We start from the raw sequence: 17,906 nt of genomic DNA, 5'->3' as shown, positions 1-17,906 counted from the left end.
AAATGCAAGATTATATAGAGCTATATTTTAACTAATATTGTAGTTGATGCATAAGAAAGAATTGGGTTTTCATGGAGTTTGGGGGGCCCTGGTCATGGCAGGCCTACATGTGGCTCTTCCCTGACTCTTAGAGCATTTACAATAGGCTTCATAAACCACCTCCTTAGACAAATTTTAAGGAGACATTGGAAAAATACAACTTCAATCATGCTCCATATCCACCTCCTAAAATAAGGAGACCTTTAAGAGTTCTTAAATCTGATGAGAGAAAAATAACTCATAGTGACTCCCTATAATTTAATGCTGCTTTATTTAGTGAGTATTTCAAACCTTTCATTAATGCTAACTATTTTTTATATTATTTTTTCACTAGAGATAGACCAATTGAAAAAATATTATAGTATTTATGACTCCCTAAAATAACTTTTATATATTTTTAACTAAAATTTAACTATAAAAAAAAAACGTGATTGTGAATGCTTTAATATCAAGTATATTACATTTATGAGGGTAAATTTACATTATGGAGACATTTAGACATACATTTTAGTGACACCACCATCATCGACATGCAATTTAATTAGTGTGTCGTTATGGGGTCCACTCTTAACCCTAATTCCAACGTACGTGGCGAATAATGATTGGCCCGTCACTGACACCGAGGACGGGATTCACCGGACGCTGAGGAGAGGCGAGGCGAGGAGGAAGTGAGATTTGCCACTGGAACACGCTAACTTGACAGCTACAAGACAACAAGAACAGGCAAATGCCCGGACGTTGACCCGCTATGTTTCATGGGTGTCTGCCAGAAGAATCTAACACGTGTCAAAATGGTTATCGTCAATGTGACGTCGTTTTTGGTTCCATCACGGAAGAGGAAGATAGATCGCACGGAAGAGGAAGATAGATCGGGCGGCTACGTTGGTTGGGCCCACGCGTTTGTTGTTTTATAAATTTTTTACTGTGCTGCGATCCCCACCCGTCCTTTGATATGGACCAACCCTTGCACAATGCCAATGCCAAAGCCAAGAAACCAGAGAAGGGAATTATGTAAAAACTGAAAGTAGAAGTAAAAAAGATAACCCATGCACAAACCCTACGTGAAGGTTGGTCCACGTCGAGATTAACCCAAGGCTGGAAACTACTACAAGAAGTGAAATTGGGGACTGCGCTAATTAATCGCGTAAACAAATCACATGATGTAACAATTAATGTGGGTGATAATAACATATGATTTTGGTTAAAATTGAAATTTCATCGATCTTTGAAGTGGAGTATGTGTCAGTTGTACTAAAAGATCATTGTTCTTAAACATTTGGCAAATTAATTCAATTATATCATATTGAAGGTTGCTATTATATTTGTTAGTGTTTAAGGCTTCTTCTGGTATAGAGAGATGTGGATACTACATTGTATAACAACTAATTAATGTAAAATTTGTAAATAATAATAATGGGTCAACTATCTAAATTGTATTAGCGGGAAAATTAATATAGTCGTACACTACCCTTTTTTCGATTACCAGCACTACGCTTGACTTACAATTTTTCTTTTTTATAATTGTATTTTTATTTTAAATGTGTTGTCTTTTTTTAATCACGTGCATTACGCATGACTTGCAAATTCTTTTTTTCTTGACATTTAATGTTAGATAAAATAATTTGATTATTATGAGTCAATTACAAACAGTGGGAAATTTTATTTTATTTTAAATTATTTTTTATGATATTATTGATTGAAGGCTCGAAGTAAATAGACCCATGCAGAGTGCAGTACAAATATATTGGAATAGAATAATATATAGTTATGGATAGCAGGGTCGGGTTGGGGACAACATTAAATTCACCCACGTGTTGAACAGGTTGGCCGAGGCGGATGCCGAGCCGCCTGGGCTGCCGATGCCGGCGCCACCACTTGATTAATGTTACTTGATTTGATTTCTAATTTTGATTAATCATCAAGAACTGCCACTTTTTTCAAGTTGATTAAATTTGAAAACAATGGGCTATAGTAACACCATGGTCCATGAAAACAAACAAATAAATAAATAAAATAATTAATTTTTTGAATTAGTGGGGTGAGGTCTGGGTCCCCAACCCCAATATACCAACACATCCCAGGCTCAAATCAAATCCGTCTTCCTTTGTATCTTTTCTAGCAACTTTGGTCTTGTTCTTCAATTACCAATTTACCACCTACACTAGACCTAGCTTAGGTGCATTTCAGTTTCATCATCTAACAATTGAGAGGAAACCAAGTCCCCACGTGAACACTGTAACCTTGTTCCGGAAAATTGTCATTGCCCAAAAACATATTTATGTAAACCAAACATTGAATAACCTAATTTTCTTGCAGATGCTCTTGCTAATATGAGATATATTAAACTTTATCCGGCTAACTTTATAGGTCTCTTTAACTTATCTTTGTTTGTAATTTAATTTTATACGGTCTTTATAAATGGGAGTGGGAGAGGCGAATGAGAGTCGAATCCTTGTTATGAGTGTGGGAAGGCTTTGACTACCCTTTATGATAAGAGTATGTTTGTGATATTTTTAGAAATGTTAAAAACGCTTTCAAATAATTAAAAGCGTTTATAACATCGTTTGATAATAAAATTTAAAAGTGTTCATAAATTATAACTAGATGCATATGCTTCTTCAATTTGTTTTCCAAAAAGCTGTTGAATAAAAATTTGGACATACTTCTAATAAAAGTATTCTCAAAGGGATCCTAAGAACTCCGATTATAGGGATAAATCGAGTTGGAAATTTTTCCATCCAAGCCCAACTCATACTTTTTCTATATATACGTGCTCAAAAGTCAGGTCAAGTCGACCCCATCCAAATTGCACCCTTGCATTCATATCATTAACATATATATGTCACTCATCTTCTAAAATGGAAATACCTAATGTTATTATGGCCAGAAAAATATTACAACATTTCCCTTGTATATGTTATATGGGCTTTCTGAGCCCTGGTAGAAGTGTCGAAAACCCAAGTGAAAATGAAGGACAATGCAATAAGACATGAAAGAAAAGCGCAACAGCCACTGTAACGGTTGAACCGCTTCCTTCTCTCCTTCACTTCTTGCTTTAGACTCGCTACTTCTCTCTCTCTCTCTCTCTCTCTGCACTCTGAAAATATTAGCCAAAATGATAAGTATGCCACATTCACTCTCATTCACATTTTCACCCAAGTCTTTATGCTATTTGCATCTCTCTCTTGCTTCACTTAATTTCATGGTTCTAAGTTTGCCCATTTGAGAAGACCAGCACCTCAAGAGATGGCTTGCATGAAGCTGGGAGCTAAGTCTGAAGCTTTTCATCGGGAAGGCCAAACTTGGTAAGGCCTTGATACTTTGATCAACAAACAAAATAGATGCAACTGATGAGCTAGAGATAGCCCACATGGTGTTTGTTAATTTACTTAATGAAATCGATTAAAAGCAATGTGGTCTCAGTCTTTACTCTGTTGGTTTTAGTATTTCAGTAATGTAGAAGCAGCAAGAAAGCAGGGCCCTTTGTTTATATATATGTCTGATAAGGGATAGCTTAGCCCCATTGCTACAAAATGCTTAAACAACCATGATGTCCTGCCTAGGCTACAAGGTTGACAACAGAAATTAGCTAGGGGTTTGTGCTAAAGCGAATATGAGGTTTTCTGCAATCTTTTGATGCTATATTAGAAGATTTTAGCTTTTACTTATATGGATCCGATTTGTGTTTTTCTTTCAGGCTTTGCACAACTGGGCTTCCAAGCGATGTTATAATTCAAGTTGGGGAAATGTCTTTCCACCTCCACAAGGTGCATTTTTGTTTGATATGTCTTGACAGTTGAAATACATTGTATTGTATGCATGTGTGCGTGTTTTCTGAGAATAGGGGCATATTTGTTTTCAATTTAACCTCCACATGGTGCATTTTGTTTGAATCTTGAAATAGATTATATTGTTTGCATGTGTAAGTGTGTGCGGGCTGAGAATATATTGTTTTCAATTTCATCTTTGCTTTCGATTTCGGAGTGCTCTATGTACACTTTTCCTAATTTGCTTATTGATTAAACTCTTATTGGCATTCAAGCTATGCTCTCATTTTCTTGTCCCCTTTTTCGTTATTGCTGTAGTTTCCCTTGCTTTCTAAAAGTGGACTATTAGAGAGGCTTATTGAAGAGTGTTCTGGTGAGGAAGGATCTGCTTGTTCCTTGCAACTTCATGGCATTCCCGGGGGCGCTAAAGCATTTGAGCTTGTGACCAAATTTTGCTATGGTGTTAAAATAGAACTGACTGCTTTGAATGTAGTCATCCTTAGATGTGCAGCAGAATACCTCCAAATGAGTGAAGATTATGAACAAGGAAATCTCATTGCACAAGCAGAGGTTTTTCTTTCTGAAGTCTTCAGCAATTGGAGAGACTCCATAGTAGCTCTCGAAACATGTGAAGAAGTTCAACGATATGCTGAAGATCTCCACATTGCTTCAAGATGCATTGATTCCTTGGCCATGAAAGCTTGTGCAGACCCAAAGTTATTCAGTTGGCCTATAGTAGGAGGAAATGACGACATGAAGAACCCAACAGCCACTGTCTTATGGAATGGAATAGTTTCTGATGACGCTAAGCCACAACCTCCCTCTGATGATTGGTGGTATGAAGATGCATCCTTACTTAGCTTATCTCTCTATAAACGATTGATTCAAGCAGTTGAATCGAAAGGAATGAGGCCTGAGAGTATTGCTGCTTCTCTCATATTCTACGCTAGAAAGTATCTCCCCTTAATGAATAGGCAATCGAGCTTTAACGACACAAATTATGTAAACTCAGGCACAACCATTTCTAACATTTCTGAGGCAGACCAGAGGGCTCTACTTGAAGAAATTGTGGGGTTACTTCCTCATCAGAAAGGAGTCACATCCTCAAAGTTTCTGCTTAGGCTGCTACGAACTGCTATGATCTTGCATGCAAGTCCATCATGTAGAGAAAATTTGGAGAAAAGGGTAGGTGCTCAGTTGGACCAAGCTGTGCTCGTAGATCTTCTCATACCAAATATGGGTTATTCAGTGGAGACTCTTTATGACATAGACTGCATTCAGAGGATTCTTGATCATTTCATCTCAATAAACCAGGCTTCACTTGCATCAACTTCCCCGTGCATAATTGAGGAGGGACAATTGATGAGTGGCACCGATCCACTGACACCTAGTACTATGGTAGCCAATCTGGTGGATGGATATCTTGCTGAGGTAGCGCCAGATGTCAATTTGAAGTTACCAAAATTTCAGGCACTTGCTGCTGTCATCCCTGAATATGCCAGGCCACTGGATGATGGCATATATCATGCAATTGATGTTTTCTTGAAGGTAAAGCAAACTTAAGTGCATGGCTTATGAACTTATTATATTCATGATATAATGATATTTAGTTTAACCTTTCTTAATGTGAATGGATTCTTTGTTGCTGAACTTTGACAGATACTTAGACTAGCATTCTGTCAATAGCATTGCACTCTAAAATTTTACAATTTTTTGGGTCCTAATATGCCCAATTTTAAACTAAGACACTACTAATAATGTGTTACTAAAACATGCATGCTAATAACATTGCATATTTCACAACTTTAGGCACATCCTTGGCTTACAGATTCTGAAAGGGAGCAACTCTGCCGACTCATGAACTGCCAGAAGCTCTCACTGGAAGCTAGCACCCATGCAGCTCAGAATGAGAGGTTACCTCTTCGAGTAATTGTTCAAGTCCTCTTCTTCGAACAGCTTCGACTCCGTACATCGATTTCTGGATGGTTTTTTGTTGACAATCTTGAGAACTCACAGAACCCCAGTGCAAACCTTGGCCTCCCTACCAAAAATGATGTCTCTGGTCAAGTGGAACCTGCACATGACCGGGCCGTAGGTGTTGATCATCATGACATGAGGGAACGTGTTTTAGAGCTTCAAAAGGAGTGTTCAAACATGAAAATGGAGCTGCAGAAGCTGGTGAAGACCAAGAGAAGTTGGAGCATCCTTCCCAAAAGGCTAGGTTTTAGAAAAAAATGGGAGCCTTGTAGTCCAAAAGAATCAAAGCCCTCTGATAGGATGGCACCAGCACCAGCACCATGTTGCAATGGGCAACAAAATCATGACAACAGCTAGTGAAGTGGCTCATTCAACTTCAAAGCCTCAAAATCTTTGTATTTAGGTTAAATTAATTCTTGGATTCACAGTTGCTAATTCTTTTGCATGTGTGTCAACTGGATTAAGTGATGTATTGTCTAGAAGATAGGCTTTAATTCAATTTATTTACACCTTGAGCTCTTATTCCCACCTTAACTAAAAATGCCAGTGATGATAAAAGTGTTTGTTCTCAAAGAATCAACAGAAACTGTCCCTGAATATTAAAAGTAAACTCAGAACACTGGAATTGGTGGGACTGAGTTGTCCTTTTCATTTGCAGTATACATTTTTGTTGTGGTAGGTTTTTGTTTTTTGTTTTTTGTTTTGTTTTTGTTTTTGTTTTTGTTTTTTGGTAATAATCTAGGAGGGGATATTCGAATTGGGATGTCTTTTAATGTTGAGAAGATAACTGATATAGAATAAATGGCTGAGGCAATAGAAGAAGAGTTGGAACGTCACGCCCACAAATGCAAAATTGGCAAGTTGCAAGTATGGGCCCCAAGTTCCGATTTGGGACCATGATCCGCCGTTTCGAAGAGAATGGCACAACGAGTAAAACTCATCGTTTTGCCATAATGATGAGCATTTTTGGGCATTCGAGATCATTCAGCGGCCCAAATGGGCCTTTTAATATTTTGCAATTTTTAGAAACTTTTGTTAATTTCTCTTTTAATTCCCTTTTTGTTTCTTAGGGTTTCTAGGAGTATTTAAACAAACTATAGTTCATGACTAAGGTATTATGTTATCATTCTGAATTCAATAAACAAGAGGTTTTCTTATATCTAGTGGATTCCAGGCTTGATTCTTTTAGGTTAATCCTAACAATTACTAAACCAATAGCTAGTTGATATTTTTGCTGCTAAAATTGAGTTCGGCATATAGGAACATAATAAATTAGACGTACCGTGTCAAGACAACTCGGCACACATGGCATGTCCCACAGCATGACACGATTTGCACCTATATACTTTGCCACACCTTTAGAAATCGAATCTTATGATGCTTTAGTCAAGAATTGGTGTCATAGATGGAATTTCCTTGAGATTTCCCGTACATGTCGACCTAACTTGCTCAGAGAAACTTTCTGAGAGAGTGAACACTTATTTCCCTCTTTTTCAATAATATTTTGGACGTTTTAACAAAACAAATCATAAGGGTTTTAATCAACAACAGATAGGACAGCCAGGATTTCGTCTTCTTATCTCCAATGTTTCAACATCATTTTGATTAAATTTTTCTTTATAGCTTTCACATTGCGTTAAGTTTGAAACCAATCTCAACCTCAAAAAAACCCTTCAAAAATTGACTCATGAAAGCACTTCCAAATTGTACACGGTTAGTGGAATCAGCCACAGGCCCTTTAGAAGAAAAACTGGGTCCTAAATGCCCCAAAGGCTTTGGCCTTTTACTTTTCCATGTTCATAACATGTGGCCCTCCACAGGCCATACGTCACATGTCATTGTCCCATTTGTCGGGCAGCAAAGGGCACTCCCTCTTTTCTCAAGATTGGCCCCCTCTCCTCTTCCCATCAACCATTACTTGACTCAAAACACCTTTGGTTTGTTGGCCATAGCTGATAGCGCCTAACCTTAACAGAAAAGCATTACTTGAAAAGATGGGCTTTATATGTGTCTGCAACAAAACTTGCCCCCCCCCCCCCCCCACCCCTCTCTTCTTGCTTTCCTGGTTAACGACACTTATCTTGTTCTAATGGGACCATTTGGTTCTGTGTTTGCAAGCACATGTCAATGGACTCCATTGTCAAGCTTGCCTTGTTTGAGAGGGGGATGGGAAGTGTCATTGGGTTGGAACATGAGATCACTACTATGCCGACAAATGTTCTTATCACTGAGTTTTGACATTTTCAAGCTTCCTTTTCAGTGACCCAATAAATGTGATAAAACACAAGAAAGTAAAAACAAAGCATGTGGCCAGAGACACATATTTGGTTTGGCTACAAAAGGAAAAAAATAAAAGTATAAATTAGTTAATACAAGGGGAAGGTTCACAAGCCTCTAGTGCTTCGTTACTTACTTACAAATTAAGAAGGGGAAGGAAATTTCCACAAAAGGGAATATTGAAACTTCACATAGTGGGGTCAATTGCAATAATTTACACAAGGAATAAAAAAGAAAAGGAAAAAAAAATAAAAATCCCCATATCAGAAATTTAGAGTTCTACAAATTAGCTTCTTCAACTTCCAAAATTCCAACAAGCTTAGTGTGTCTGAATGCTGCAATCCCATGATCACCTAGAGATATCATATTCTTGTGTGTAGCCAAGCTGCTCCATCTCCCAATTCAACTTTGAAGCAACTCTTTCATGACATGGGACATAATCCTACATCAGCAAAATCAACTAAACATCAAAAGAAGTTTTCAACCAACAAATTAGTTATCAATGAACAAAGGTTGAGGTTGAATGCACTAATTATGTATTTGACTAAATTACAACAAATCATTAAACAATGCTTTAGATAATTACCTCCAATTTCTTCACCAACTCCCTTGCTGTTGGTGCTGATATAATTATGTGGCGTGCACTGGGGCTAATAAATCCCTCTTCCACAGCTTTATCGATAAATGATAGCAAGGAGTTGTAGTATCCATCAACATTCAGCAATCCCACCTATAGACAAAAAAGAAAAAGAAAATGGTTTAAGCCTAAAAGTTCACGTGTTTACCATCAACATGGAATTTTATATATATATATATATATAAGAGAAATACGATAAATTGTATTCATAATGCATAAAAATGAATTACCGGTTTATCATGAATTCCAAGTTGAGCCCATGTTATCACTTCAAGTAACTCTTCCAGAGTTCCATAACCACCTGCAAGAAAAATTAAATTGGTACTTACAATCTAGATTTACAGTCCAAGCAGCTTCATATAAGATAATATTTGGAATCATTCAAATTATGCTTATGTACAATATGTTGCACTATTTAAGATGCCTACAGAAGAAAGAGGCAAAACAAGACAACTAGTTCTCGTACTAGACTATAGACAAGGATTATGCTGTTAATCATTATTTCTCTGATCCATTCAAAAGAAGGGTAAAAAGACTGAAAATACTGTCTACTCCATCTGCTCATTTGAACCTTGGTGCAATATACTTTGACCATTTCAACCTTGGTGCAACGCACTTTGACCGCGGACTATGAATAGTTCACACTTTTACTATCAGATCCGTTTGATGCTAATGGTCATGTTACATGCAGCTATGATGATTTACATGACCATTTATTTCCACCAGCTTTATTTTTATTTTTTGCCAACCCAAGCAAGCAATAATAAATCGAATTTAAGATTTTGAGTGCAAAGTTAAATGCTCTTAACTACTTAAATTACAAGTTTCTTACCAATAAAACTCTAGATGTTAATGAGTGAAGTTTTTGAAAGTGGTAAGCATCATTCCTTGTCAGCTTGGGGTGCTAGTTGGCAAAACCTATATAGTGAAAGTGTTTTTATGTTATCTTTTCTCCATGAGGCAAGAAACAATTGATGCAGCAACATCACAGGCTACAGACTATTTTTAGCAAAAGGAGATATTAACCACAGATGCAGGGTTCCTCAGAAGCTCTAATTTTCAGTGTAAGATGTTGATGGGTCATGGACTCTGAGGTTTGAGGGGTTGCTCTCTAATCATGTGTCTTGGGTTTTGGGACACAAGTTTGAGAAAGTTGTGTGTGATGATTTAGAATTCACACAATCGCAATCACAGCATTATCAAATACTAGTGCATTTAAAGCATGAAAAGACAACAGCTACAAGAGTAAAATATAAAATATAAAATATAAAGATAGTTTGACTTATTATTGCCAAATCCTTCTTCACCCTTTCTGCATTTCCTCCAAGCTTCAATATTTTGTCATTTACTCAGTTCAAGAACGATCAAGAACATCCATCAAGACATCAAATCGAGAATTCTAAGTCTAATTAATAAAAGAATTAGTGGTTAATTAGCCATAATGCCCTCTCTTGTGGTTTGTAGTTTTGTTGTGTCATTGACTGCTGTTCCATATATTTCCAAATTAGTTTATTGGGTTTTGGAGAGATTATGGTCTAATACTGGAAGGGGTCACAAGAATAAAAAAAGTGGACTTGCAAGCTAAAATTAGTAAAAATTAAAGCCATGAAGGACCATATGTTCTTTGCTTTGTTTAAGAATTCTGGTATAAGTGAAGGTACGCAGGCAGGCAAAGAGAGAAAGAGGGGGAGAGAGACAGAGAGAGTTGTTCAGGGCTTATACTAACCGGGTAAGGCAATAAAGGCATCCGAATGCTTAGCCATCTCTGCCTTCCTTTGGTGCATGCCTGCAACTGCCTTCACTTCCCCCACTGTTTCACCAGTTAACTGCAAAATGGTATCAATGCACGGAAAAAGATTAAAGAAATTGATGTTAAGAGAGACAGAGAGACAGAGAGACAGAGAGATTTGGAGCTTTGTGCAGCAAAGCAATGATGAGTGTTGCAGAAATGATGAGCTTAATACAATTTTTTTTTTGGGGGAAGAAGTTAATGCAAAATCCGGCTATTCCCTAGCCAGTAAATTTAGTGGTCACCAGATGGCAAAATCAACAAAGTTCGATCAATAGAAAAGGCCAAGGCAGAAAAGCACAAGAAGAAAATTACTTTAAAGCTCAAGTGACCATATAAAACTGATACAAGGGAAAAGAAATCAGAAAAATCAGCAGAGACTCAAAACTGTACAATACTAGTGGGGTAGTTCAAGTACTCAAGTGTGCTATGGATAAGTCTCCCCAGCATCCATTGAAGAAACAGAAATGAAGGGAACCAAACAGAGAATAAACAGAAGATAAAAATAAAAATAAAAGCAAAAAAACAAAATAAAGAAAGAAAAGCAGCTAAAAGTGCTCACATCATTCCCCCACCCAAAAAAGAAGAGAAAAAGAACAAAGAAAGAAAGAAATTGATGTAGAAAAGAATTGAACATGAATCTAATAACCAATAAATTCTGATATATATATATATATATATATAATAAACCATGTATAAATTTCTATTCTTTACAATTGGAAAAGTTGAAGCACTTTATCTGGCTATAGGAAACATACCTCTCGAGGCATGAGCGTCTTGGGAATAACTCTGCAGAGAGACAATACCATGACAAAATCAGTTGTTTTTGAGAGCAAAACCAACCATAACGATTGTCCCAACTCACTTATTGTTTCTTAATCTGTTTGTTTGTTTTGTGATTTCATTTGTTTATCATCTGAGATCTGATAAGGAGTAAAAAGAATACCCAATAACATGCCGACCACCATCATGAACAGCTTGTGAAACCAAACCCATTAGGCCTATGCTGCCTCCTCCATAGACCAGATCAATGTTCCTCGAAACCTTCAAGACATTAGCAAAACAAATTGTACTTTTCAAGAACCCATTTGGAAAAAATAGTGCACTTTTGAGTACATCTAATAAATTGAGAATGGAAGGATTCTTCAATGCTCATACAACAAATTTGTACGTTTAGTACACTAAGTTCATATCTGTTTATTCGCGAGGAGAGGTGCAAATGCCAAAATAACAAAGCGTTGAAGTGATTGAGTTGGTCAGTTTGGAATTATGACAGACTGAAAGTTGAAAACTTAAACACATGTAATGCAAAAGTGGCATCATTTTCCATCTCTAAATGGGCTTATTTAGTGTTGATGAGTTTTCTGATAATGACAGAGAGAGGAGCATTTACCAAAGAAAAGACAGAGAGAGAGAGAGAGAGAGAGAGCAACATTTGCATGCCTTCTGCTAGAGACAAACTTAATTAGGAAGAAAGTTCCAGTTTGAAGAAATCAAATCCTAATTTAAAAAAAACGAAGAAAAAAAATCTCAGGAACCAAGTGACAAACAAGTTATAATCATAATGTGCTTGCCCCAAAAAACTAGAACAAGAACAACATGATATGTTACAAACATAAACAAGATGATCAAGTTTGAGCAACTTCCAACTAATTCCTACCAAAACCCATCTGACATAAACAAGAAACAAAAGCAAAAAGATGGTCAAAAGTAAACTCCAACAAAACCAAACGGGATAAAACTTCAACTTTTGATCTTTTTTAAAAGAACCCAAGTATGAAAAACCTCAAGTGACATAACAGAACCCAAAGAAAACTGTGTATTTGAAGTTCGAAAAAGCCATTGTATACCAGTTCCTTGCCAAGCTCAATGGCTGCATCTTGGTAGCTACTCTTCTTGCCTTGGCTACTCCCACAAAACACACAAATCCTCCCAAACCTTGACTGCTTCATTTCACTCTCAATCTCCATTTCTCTCAAATCACTCAACTGTTTTTGTTGCTTACAAAATCAAATTAAAATCCCTCTGCAACACAAAGAGATTCCCTTTTTTTTCTAAGTCCTCTGTCTCTTTGCTTCTAACCTTCTGTGTTACAGAAAAATTCAAGTAGACAAACGCTTTATAGCTTGCCCACTAGAAAACTTCTTTGGTGGTGCCGTTCTCCACATGCGTATTTATAAGCCGCTCACACGTGAGAACCTCTTAGCACGCTTGCACACACAAACATTCACACGCTTGCACACCCACACACAACACAACACAAGTGCATAAATACAGGCATTGGCACGCGTGGACCACTCTGTTTTATTTGTTTCGTTCCCTTCCCTGGTTTTTTTCATTTTTTAGTCCTCCCTTACTGCTTTTGTACCATTATGAGCATAAATAAAGATAAGCTTTCCATTTACGTATTATCCCAATAACATTACTGTATTTTCCTGTCTTTCCACTTGTTGGTTTTCAAAACAACATGTCCATCTCTTGTGAAATATGAATAACTTGAGGGAAGGCTTAATAGATTGGTACATACTTCATTCTTAAAAATACTAGTTATTCTCACGCTCAAAGTTAGAGTTCGATTCTTGCATTTCCTTCTTCATAGATTAAGAAGTTTGATATTTCATATTCAAACATAGGTTAGGTTGTGGAGGCTTATTACTTACTATAATAGGTACCCTTTATAGTCACGACCAGAGTTTGATATTTATACTTGATTTTTTTTCCCCTTACAAGGGGGGTGAGAGGATAATTAAACATAGGACTTCGGATGCAAAGATAATTGCTCTTAATCATTTGAGCTACAAGTCCCTTATTTAAATCAAACGGACTATGGATATTTCATGGAAGAACAAAATGAAGTCAATAATTAGCCAGAGCAAGCCAAGTAGCGCACTGTAGTCTTCGAGTTTGAGTATTAGACCCGTACTTGATGGTGAAGATTAAGCTGAATTTCAAGTATAAAGCTCATGTACAACTCAATGGTTGAATATTTTGTTGGCATGACTTGTGGACCCGCAGTTACTTTTTTTACACGCCAAGGATTGCTATATTAAATGTAATTGATTTACTTTAATTCATGGTTTCCTACTGTAAATATAATTACGAGTTATTACTTTCCTTGACCTATAAAGGGTTATTGTAAATACAACATCCTACAAGGAGAAGAATACACATAAAATTCCCACAAACAATATTCTCTCCTAAGTTTTATATTTTAGCACGGTATCAAAGCAACGATATTGGAATTGCTGACTCTTGTTTTTAAAACATGACCGGCATCATGGGGGATGAAGATATTTTGCTCCACCATGAAGGGAGTACGACAGATTTCGCTTCTCCTTCTCAACTAAACTTCACCGAACTGGCCGCTCAGATGACCCAGTTCTTAAAGATACAAAACCAGAACTAGAATCCAAACTCGAACCAGAACCTAACCCCGAACATGACCAACACACAGATCCTGACTATTACCTATGAAGCTTCCACTGCCCAATCAAGTTGGATGGCTCCAACTACCCTCTTTGGTCCCAAGTTGTCAAGGCGTACGTCGCCGGCAAAGACAAGTTGGGATACCTCATAAGGAAACTTCCACCACTTACTCCGACTGACCCGCGTTTCCATATTGGCACATTGAGAATACCGTTATGAAAGGCTGGCTAATCAATTCTTTGGAGCCTCGATTGATTAGCACATTTATTCGTTTTCCAATTGCAAAAGTAGTATGGGATGCGATTGCCATGATATACTTTGATGGCACTGACACCTCTCAGGTGTACGATCTTAAACGATTCACTCACCGTATGCGACAACTAGGTGGCTCAATTAAAGCCTACTACAACGATTTACAAAGCTTATGGCAAGAAATCGACTTTCGTCATCCAGATCAGATGAAGTGTGATTCCGATATCAAGGAGCACAACGTCAATCTCCAAGAAGATCATGTTTATATCTTATTGGATAGCTTGGATGACTGACTTGACAAGGCCGGCAGTGATGTTCTTAAGATGGCTCTGTTTCCAACTATTTAGCAAGCATATGCTTTTGTCTGACGTGAAGATCTCCAACAAGCTGCCATATTGGGTACTCAGGCACTGACCGTTGTTGGCAGCCAAGGGAACTCATCCACCGACCTGCCACACCTTGAACGATCGGCCTAGCCAGCCACCTTCTTTTGCAATCGTACCTCTTTAGATGCAGTCTTATGTCATGGCCATTGGCTCGTCTGCCAACTCGACTACCCAACCTCATAAACCCAAGAGTCCGACATACAGAGGTGAGATACACTCAATGTGGAAATCCTAAACACACTTGGGAAACCTGTTACAAAATGCACAAGTATCTCGATTGGTGGGAATGATACAAAGCTCAGAAAATTGCACTTGGAGTTGGTCGTGTCGCTCTCATCACCACCGAACCCCAATTATCGTTGGCTCATCAGGTCGGATCCACCCTCCCCTCAATCTAATAACTCCCAGATTCTGAGTGACTAAGGCAACTGTGGCTTTGTATTTCATACTTCTGCATTGAGTCATGCTCCTGGGTGGATTATTGATTCTAGCGCGACTGACCATATGAGCACCTCTCATCCCCGCCGCACCAGTGTTTCTAATGTGAATGACGTTACTTATCATGTAACTAGAAAGGGCACTATTGCATTTTTCCCATTTTCTTTCACTTTCCAATACTTTACTTGTTCTGTCTATATCCAATAAATTGATGTTTGTTGGCCAAGCTATTGAATAATTGAATTGTTGTACACTAATTTATCCCACTTTTTGTTTTCTTCAAGATATTCTCACCAAGGAGATCATTAGACGTTGTACTAAAAGAATGGGCTTTACTATGTGGATGACTTTAGTATGGTCATCGCAAACATCGTGAAGCATCCATTTGATGACAAGCATCGACTTATTTTGTTATGGCACCACAGTTTAGGGCATCCGTCTTTTGGTTATATGAGACATTTAGTCCCATATTTGTTTTGTTTTTTAAAGATTCAAACTTTCAATGTGACATTTGCATCTTAGCCAAGAGTCACGAAGTTTCTTACCCTATTAAGTATGAATAAAAGTACCATTCATTTTGCTTTACTTCATTCTGATGTCTGGGGCGCTTCATCTATCTCTACTACTTCTGGATTTAGATGGTTTGTCACGTTTTGTGGATGATTGTACTCGTTTGACATGGCAATTCCACAAAAGAATGGTGTTGCGAAACAAAAAAAATCATCATCTTCTTAAATCAGCCCATACACTTTTGATTAGGACTCATGTTCCTCGCCGCCACTGGGATGATATCATCATCACTGCTGTTTATTTGCTTAACCGAATGCCTTATTGTGTCTTTTACTATCATACTCCGGTACAAGTTGTTGCTCAATATGGGCCCATGCCTTCTATCTTGATGCTCACACTACGAGTGTTTGGGTGCGTTTTTAATCTTCATAAAAACCAAAGAAGCAAACGTGACCCTTATGAGCTTCGATGTGTTTTTTTGGGGTATTCCACTTATTTGAATGGCTATTGGTGTTATCATCCTTCTTCCTGGTGCACATATATCACTATAGATGTCACCTTTTTGGAGTATGAGACATTCTTTTTATGACCCAGTATCAAATTCTTTGCTTCATGGGGTGAAGCACAGACTTAGAGCACCATAAAAGATGGAAAAATCAAAGTCTGGACGAAAACAACCGGTCGTTCTAACAATAACGACTGGTAGCTCTGAAGAATTTGACCAGTCGCCTGTGTTTGAAACGTCCGCTGATTTGACTACGTCTGACTCCCTTGTGAAAGAAGACGAACCTGAACACACTGAAGACCCCCTATCTTATTCAACAGTACCAGACGACCAATCTCCTAAGAATATCCCTAAGGTAAATATTCCTACAACTTCTATGAAGTTAGTTGATGATTCTATTGGATACCAATTACCTTTCAGGCAGAATTGTGGAAAACCCCAAACCGGTATGCTCCTCATATTGGAAAAATGTCAAAGTACCCAATTGTCAACCATGTGCTTACTCAAAAATTGCCTGAACCACTGAAGGCGTTTGTAAATCAGTTGTCTGCTATTGTCATTCCTACTAAGGTGGCTTAAGTATTGAAAGATCCGAAGTTAACCCAAGCAATGAAGGAAGAAATGAAGGCTCTGGAGAAAAATCAGACGTGGACACTAGAGATATTACCCCCAGGAAAAAGAACAGTTGGATGCAGATGGGTGTTTACTGTCAAACACAATGTCAATGGGTGCGTTGAAACATACAAGGCCAGACTTGTAGAAAAAGGGTACACACAAACCTACATCATCGATTATGAAGAAACTTTTGTCTCCATAGCAAAACTTAACACAGTCAGAGTGCAACTATCTCTTACAGCTAACCTGGATTCACCACTTCACCAATTTGATGTAACAAATGCTTTCTTGCATAATGAACTCGCAGAAGAAGTGTACATGGATGTTCCACCGGGATATACAACATCTACTAAGACTAATATGGTGTGCAAGTTGCAAAAAAACACTATATGGTTTGAAATAGTCATCACATGCATGGTTTGGACAATTCACTTTGGCAATAAAGAATTATGGGTTCAAGCACAACAATTCAAATCATACTCTGTTCTTGAAACATCATAAAGGAAAGGTAATGGGTGCGTTGAAAGATACAAGGCCAGACTTGTAGAAAAAGGGTACACACAAACCTACATCATCAATTATGAAGAAACTTTTGTCTCCATAGCAAAGCTTAACAAAGTCAGAGTGCAACTATCTTTTGCAGCTAACCTGGATTCACCAATCCACCAATTTGATGTAACAAATGCTTTCTTGCATAATGAACTCACAGAAGAAGTGTACATGGATGTTCCACCGGGATATACAACATCTACTAAGACTAATATGGTGTGCAAGTTGCAAAAAAATACTATATGGTTTGAAATAGTCACCACATCCATGGTTCGGACAATTCACTTGGCAATAAAGAATTATGGATTCAAGCACAACAATTCAAATCATACTCTGTTCTTGAAACATCATAAAGGAAAGGTAACACCGTTAATAATCTATGTTGATGATATGATTATTACCATGAATGCTGAATATGAAATATCTCGATTAAAAGACTATTTAGCTACTGAATTTGAGATGAGGAATCTAGGTGGACTCAAGTATTTCTTGGGGATTGAGATGGTCGAATCAAAGCAAGGCATATTTATATCTCAAAGGAAATATGTCTTGGACTTGTTGAGAGACACATGAATGCTAGATTGCAAACCTTTAGATACTCCTATTGTTCAGAATCATCATCTTGGAGAATCCTCGTATCAAGTTCCAACTAACAAGGAAATCTACCAAAGGTTAGTGGGAAGATTGATCTATTTGTCACGTACTCGACCAGACATTACTTATGTTGTGAGTGTAGTCA

The 17,906-nt window shown here is 37.6% G+C and overlaps 2 protein-coding genes across 2 annotated transcripts; one reads left to right on the top strand and one right to left on the bottom strand.

The window, feature by feature from the left end:
• LOC18773683 (BTB/POZ domain-containing protein At5g03250) lies at positions 3,089 to 6,440 on the top strand. Its single transcript, XM_007208569.2, has 4 exons — positions 3,089 to 3,344; positions 3,737 to 3,806; positions 4,125 to 5,354; positions 5,616 to 6,440. The coding sequence occupies exons 1-4, from the start codon at positions 3,286 to 3,288 to the stop codon at positions 6,138 to 6,140; spliced, it is 1,884 nt and encodes a 627-aa protein (XP_007208631.1). The 5' UTR covers positions 3,089 to 3,285; the 3' UTR covers positions 6,141 to 6,440.
• LOC18772599 (cytokinin riboside 5'-monophosphate phosphoribohydrolase LOG3) lies at positions 8,044 to 12,642 on the bottom strand. The gene is made up of 7 exons (XM_007206706.2): positions 12,337 to 12,642; positions 11,433 to 11,530; positions 11,245 to 11,275; positions 10,424 to 10,523; positions 8,928 to 8,998; positions 8,647 to 8,790; positions 8,044 to 8,502 (listed from the first exon to the last, which is right to left on the bottom strand). The coding sequence occupies exons 1-7, from the start codon at positions 12,454 to 12,456 to the stop codon at positions 8,410 to 8,412; spliced, it is 657 nt and encodes a 218-aa protein (XP_007206768.1). The 5' UTR covers positions 12,457 to 12,642; the 3' UTR covers positions 8,044 to 8,409.

This window comes from Prunus persica, chromosome G6 (genome assembly GCF_000346465.2).
Source record: "Prunus persica cultivar Lovell chromosome G6, Prunus_persica_NCBIv2, whole genome shotgun sequence".
Lineage (NCBI taxonomy): Eukaryota > Viridiplantae > Streptophyta > Magnoliopsida > Rosales > Rosaceae > Prunus > Prunus persica.
This window is presented reverse-complemented; position numbering and strand designations above follow the sequence as displayed.

Coding starts and splice junctions, on each gene's coding strand:
- LOC18773683 (XM_007208569.2), top strand. CDS start 3,286: ATGGCTTGCATGAAGCTGGGAGCTAAGTCTGAAGCTTTTCATCGGGAA. Junction 3,345..3,736: donor CATCGGGAAGGCCAAACTTG/GTAAGGCCTTGA, acceptor TTTTTCTTTCAG/GCTTTGCACAACTGGGCTTC. Junction 3,807..4,124: donor TGTCTTTCCACCTCCACAAG/GTGCATTTTTGT, acceptor TTATTGCTGTAG/TTTCCCTTGCTTTCTAAAAG.
- LOC18772599 (XM_007206706.2), bottom strand. CDS start 12,456: ATGGAGATTGAGAGTGAAATGAAGCAGTCAAGGTTTGGGAGGATTTGT. Junction 8,791..8,927: donor TTGGAATTCATGATAAACCG/GTAATTCATTTT, acceptor TTTTGTCTATAG/GTGGGATTGCTGAATGTTGA. Junction 8,503..8,646: donor AGTTGGTGAAGAAATTGGAG/GTAATTATCTAA, acceptor TTGCTGATGTAG/GATTATGTCCCATGTCATGA.